General features: G+C 32.7%; 1 protein-coding gene across 1 annotated transcript in view; it reads left to right on the top strand.

Annotated features, from left to right (window-relative positions):
* Window positions 1-143, top strand: part of LOC105825806 (disintegrin and metalloproteinase domain-containing protein 18-like) — a gene marked incomplete at both ends in the record, with an annotated part of 4,239 nt that extends 4,096 nt beyond the window's left edge. The window contains one exon of the mRNA XM_012663703.1: window positions 5-143. Coding sequence (XP_012519157.1) covers window positions 5-143 — 139 coding nt within the window. The remainder of the gene's footprint in view (window positions 1-4) is intronic.
* Window positions 144-6,176: the final 6,033 nt, after the last annotated feature.

Below are 6,176 nucleotides of genomic sequence, written 5' to 3'. Positions count from 1 at the left end.
AAAGACCACAATACACCTCAGAACAACTGGCTTATTTTGAGTTTCTACATTCTTCTACCATTTCTTATAATTTTCACCACTGTGATCATTAGGAGAAATGAAATGAACAAATCATGCAACAGAGAGAGCAAAGGATATAAGGGGTAAATATGACTTATATAATCAATGTATTAGGTTAAATTGTGCTGATCATTGACCAGTGTCATAAATTCATACATGTTATATAACATTAGTTACATTAATTCCTAATGAGAAATATTTTTGAATCTAATATAAGTGACATCTTTATAATTTTGTTTTCCAATAGTTTTTCAGTAGTACATTGGGGCAAATCGAAATTTTGACTGTTCTAGAACTTTTCCTCAAGAGTATTCCACACTGTACGAGGGACTTAATAAGTCAGAGAAGAATATGTCTGGTGCCTCATTTTATGTTTCCTTCTAGTTAAATTTATATTATGTCCAAGTGTTGATTTTCTTTAGGAAAAGTTTTTCCAATTTTAAAATTGTGTTAAAACTTTCGTTAATAGATTATTTGAATTTCATAATTCTATCTCTTTAATAGTCTTAAATGCTACAAAAATTTAATTTCAGTATTTCTTTGCGATTATATACTGTTTCCTATAAATTTATACATTCTATTCTTACTTTTGTCTTCCTACTCTTCTGACAACCAAACATTTAACTCACTTAAGGCAAGAAATCCTCATATAGGTACTTAAATGTCGCAAATAGTGGTTTCAGCTTCAAAGTGCTGTTTTCTTTGAAAGGTATTATTATTGGTCCATTTTATTAAGAGACTTTTACTAGCACACACATTATATCGGGAGTTCCCCAACCTACGGTGAGTTGTATAATTATTTCATTATATATTACAATGTAATAAAAACAGAAATAAAGTGCACAATAAATGCAATGTGCTTGAATCATCCCAAAACCATCCTCCCCACCAGTCTGTGGAAAAATTGTCTTCCATGAAAACAGTCCCTGGTGTGTAAAAGCTTGGGGACCGCTACAATACATGTCTATTGTTCAGGTAGTGATGGATCTTATTCACTGAAAGAGGTAGTGACTTAATTGAACTACTGTGGTTCTTTACAGATAAAAAGACAAGACAGGATTCAAAGGAATTCTTTATATGTGATAGCATTGAGGAGATCTCGGTGATATATCTGATCAATACATCTCCATAATCAAAAAATTTCTACTGCCTTTGTCTCAGTGAATATCCCCTTATAAACTCTTCTGTCAGGTCTGGGATATGTACGCTTAGTTCCTTCATTTTGGTTTACTCTACAAGTACCATATATTTGGAGCCATTGAAAAAAATATTTAAACTAGCTGGAACTAAAGCATGTCATCTTGTGGCAATATATTTATTTCCATCATGCATTACCTCCTCAATTGTATAAAGGACACTGAAGCTCAGAAAACTTTATATGTAGCTAGTATAAAATCGTGTGTCCAGTTCCCTGGCTTCATTAGCTGTTTCTTGGGGTTGGCAACATAAAGCTTAATCCTGACAGAGTCCTATTTCCTATCCTTGAGTTAGTCAATTTCCTCTTGATGTCTTATGTTACTGGTAAAAAAAAATTGTCTTTGGAGTATTGCCACCTTTTCCTTGAGTGAAGATTTAATGCAAGATAGGGTTGTATTAACTGTTTTTATCCTTTGATTATTTTTAAATTAATTTTTCAAAGAAACTTTGTTGTTGTTGTTTTTTTTTTTCCGAATGACCTCTGCAAACATGCTCTCCCAGTCTTGCTGTCCTTGACACAGTTGGTCTTTCATTTGAGTGAACTTGCATAAAATTAATAGACAAAATGTTGGATCTTCTTATAAAATATGGTAATTTTCACTTGTAATTCTGCACTACATAAAAATAGTCAATGAGATTAACAAAAGAACAAACTAAGAAAGTTTTATATTAAGTGAAACCCTTAGTGGCACTAGAAGGTAGAACACAGTGAACAATAAAAAAAAAATGATGAGAGCTCTAGCCAGGCTGGTGTTAAGCGATGATAGTAGGAAGAGCCTTATCCTTTTGGCTTCAAACACATCTTGAAGATGAGAGATGACCATTTAAAATTTGGTTGAAGACCAGTTACAACTCAAACCTAAGTCCAAGATTTCACAACAGGTGTGGGTCCAATTTTAATGTGTGTGAGTGTGTCTATGGGGAGAGGAGGTGGTAATTATATCTAATTTTTTTGTTAAACTTATATTTTTCTAGCTACTAGTGAGGCTGTAAATCTATTTTTATCCAAGCCATTCTGTGTTTCTATGTAGAGAAATAATTGTTGACATCTTTTGATCTCTTTTCCCATTTGTTTATCTTTTATCTTTTGTAGAAGTTATTTATGTATATGATTTACTAATATGTTTTGCCTGTACATCCTATCGATTCTTGATGAATTTATAGAATAATTAGAAAACTGATAGCTTTAAGTATTGTATATTTTTATCCTGGAATATGTATAACAGAAAGAAGTTCAAAAATGCATTAAATGATTTTGATCACATATGAGATAACAATGTTGATTTGCATCGATAGGTCGAATTTGTATGTGAATTCGATAAAACACACAAAATCGCACATATTACAGGTTTACACAGTTTAAAATCATATCCAAGTAAATATTTGCATATACACCAACAAATTAAGACATGGGATGTTACCAGTAACACCATTTGGTTCTGGGCTTTTCTTCATGGAAAGAGTTTTAATTACTATTTTAATGTCTTTATTTGTTGTAATCTATTCAGAATATCTATTTTTATTAAGCCATATTTGGAAGCTTATGTCTTCAAGAAACATGTCTATTTCATCAAAATTGTATAATTTGTTGCATAAAGTTGTTCATGGTATTTTCTTTTAATCATTTCAATTTCTATCATGTCAGCAATGAATTCTTATACTTTATTCCTGATTTTATTCATTTATGTTTTCTCTCTTTTTTCTTGTTCAGGCTAATTAAAGCTTTGCTAATTTTTTCTGATTTTTAAAAATTATTATGGGCACACAATAGTTGTATATCTTTATAAGGTGCATGTGATGTTTGATATAAGCATACAATGTGAATTAATCAAATCAAGATCCAACTTTTTGTTACAAGAACTTTTCTCTAGTGTTCAGTTTCTATTTCATTGACTGCAGGTTAATATTTCTTATCTACTTCCTTTTGCTTGTTTGGTGATTGGTTAGTTCTTCTTTTTTTAGTATTGTAAAGTCAATGCTTAGATGATTGTTTTGAGATCTTTTTTTTTCTAATGTAGGCATTTAACCTATAAATTTCCCTTTAGGCTTAGCTGCAACCTATCTGACCTATACGTTCTGGTATCATGTTTTCATTTCCATTCAGTATATTTTCTAGTTTTTCCTTGTTATCCTTTCCCTTTGACTCTTTGATTAATTAGAAATATGTTTTTTTGGGGGAGAAGATTTTTAATTGCTGCTCCAACTTCTGTGCTTGATATTGGTCTGTTCAGGAATTCTATTTCCTCCTGATTGAGCTTAGGAGGTTGTGTGTTTCCAAGAATTTTTTCATTTCCTCCACATTTTGTAGTTTCGGGCACATAGACTTGTATAGTAGTCAAAGATAATGTTTTGCGTTTCCGTGATGTCTGTTGTGACCTCTCCTTTTCCATTTTTGATTGAGTTTATTAAAGTCCTTTCCTTTCTAGTTCTTGTAAATCTAGCAAGAGGGCTATCAATTTTGTTTACCTTTTCTAAAAAGCAACTTTTGGTTTTATTGATCTTCTGTGTAGTTCTTTTGTTCTCAATTTCATTTAATTCTGCTCTGAGCTTGTTTATTTCTTTTCTTCTGCTAGGTTTAGAATTAATTTTCTCTTCCTTTTCTAGTTCCTCGAGACAGTTTATTAGTTTGTTGATTTGTGAGCTTTCTGTCTTTTGGATGTGAGCATTTAATGCTATTAGTTTTCCTCTCAGGAATCCCACAGATTTTGATAACATGTGTCCCTGTCATCATTTAGTTTGAAGAATCTTTTGATTTCCATCTGGATCTCCTCCTTGACCTAGTAGTCAGTCAGCAATAGATTGTTTAATTTCCATGACTTTGTGAAGTGGTGAGTGTTTCTGTTGGAATTGAACTCTAATTTTATACCACTATGGTCTGAGAAGATACATGGTACAATTTCTAAGTTTTTTAATTTGTTGAGGTCTGATTTGTGGCCTAGGATGTGATCGATTTTGGTGTAAGTTCCGTGACCTGATGAGAAGAATGTATCTCTGGCTTTATTTGGATGGAATGTTCTGTAGATGTCTGTTAGACCATTTGTTCTAGAACTCTGTTCAAGTCCATTATTTCTTTGCTTATTTTTTGTTTCAAGGATCTGTCCAGTTCAGTCAGTGGGATGTTGAAATTCCCAACTACTATGGTATTACTGTTTATCATGCTATTTAGATCAAAAAGGGTTTGCTTTATGTATCTGAGTGCCCCTGTGTTGGGTTCATAAATATTAAGAATTGTTAAATCTTCTTGTTGGATTTTTCCTTTCGCCATTGTATAGTGACCATCTTTGTCCTTCCTTACTTTTGTTATTTTAAAATTTATGTTGTCTGAAATCAAGATCACTACCCCTGCTCTCTTTTAGCTTCCATTTTCCTGGAAGTTTGTTTTCCAACCCTTGACCTTGAGTATGATAGCATCGTTGTAGGTTAGATGCATTTCCTGAAGACAGCAGATACTTGACTTATAATTTTTTAACCACTCAGCCAGTATGTGTCTCTTCAGAGGACAATTCAAGCCATTCACATTTATTGAGAGGATTGATATTTGGGGTAGATTTCTGTTCATATTGTTGGGTAAATTCTTATCGTTTTGTTTTACCTCTGGAGCCATTGTGGAATCCAGGGTCTAGACTTTAACTCCTGAGTGATTTTACTTCGCTGAGTGTCTATTGTGCTGTTCAATGTGTAATGTAGGTCTGAGTATTTCCTGCAGGGCAGGTCTGATCTTTGCAAATTCCATCAGTGATTGCTTGTCTGGGACAGTCTTTATTATACTTCAAAGAGACAAAAAGAGAAATACCATTTGATTCAGCAATCCCACTACTAGGCATCTATCCAAAGGAAAAAAAGACATTCTATAATAAAGACATCTGCTCTCGAATGTTTATAACAGCACAATTCACAATTACAAAGAGGTGGCAACAACCCAAGTGCCCATCAATACATGAGTGGATTAATAAAATGTGGTATATGTGTACCATGGAATACTACGCAACTACAAAAAACAATGGTAAACTAGCACCTTGTGCATTGTTGGTAAGGTTTCAGTCTGCCCACATCCTTGTGAAGTTTGTTATTTTCTGCTTTTTAATTATTTTATTTAAATAGCAATCATCCTAATGGGTGTGAGGTGGTATATCATTGTGGTTTTGATTTGCATTTCCCTAATGATTAGTGATACTGAGCATGTTTTCTTGTGCTTATGGGCCACAGGGGAAGGGGATTTATTCTTTAACAGGTATAGAATTTCAGTTTTGCAAGAGGAAAAGATTTCTGGAGATAGATGGCGGTGATGTTTGCAAAACAATAATGGGTGTACTTAAAAATGATTAGGCCAGGCATGATGGCTCACACCTGTAATCCCAGCACTTTGGGAGGCAAAGGCAGGAGGATGACTAAAGGCCAGGATTTTGAGACAAGCCTAGGCAACATAGTGAGACCCCCATCTCAACAAAAATTCAGTGGTAAATTTTATGTTATGAGTATTTTACCACAGTAAAAATATATTAATGTAAAATAAAGAAATCATAAAAAAATTGAAATTAGGCAAGTCACCGACCTGAATATTAGCCCATGTTAACTCTATTATCTTTCCATGTGTGCACTCCATATTGATGGAGAAAAATTTATGATAAACCATTCATTTAGTCTCCTTAAACTAGGTTTTTCTAAGAAGCAAAGCGTACAAAACTGAATAAATTAATGGCCATTGATTATTTTTACATTGTTATTTTATAATTGTAATTTTGTTTGCCTGAATATTAAATTATAAATCAATACTAAAGTAATAAAACACACACATACATTTTACAGTTAGCTTTTTATTTGAAATCCTTATACAGTTTTCTAAGAATCAAACTTATCTATAATAGAACTGATTTTATAGTGTTTGTGTTTTGATCTGAGACTTAAAGTTGAAATCCAGT

This window comes from Propithecus coquereli, unplaced genomic scaffold, assembly GCF_000956105.1.
Source record: "Propithecus coquereli isolate 6110/MARCELLA unplaced genomic scaffold, Pcoq_1.0 Scaffold824, whole genome shotgun sequence".
In the NCBI taxonomy this organism is placed as follows: domain Eukaryota; kingdom Metazoa; phylum Chordata; class Mammalia; order Primates; family Indriidae; genus Propithecus; species Propithecus coquereli.
The sequence above is the reverse complement of the archived record's forward strand: the minus strand, read 5'-3'. Positions and strand labels throughout refer to the sequence as shown.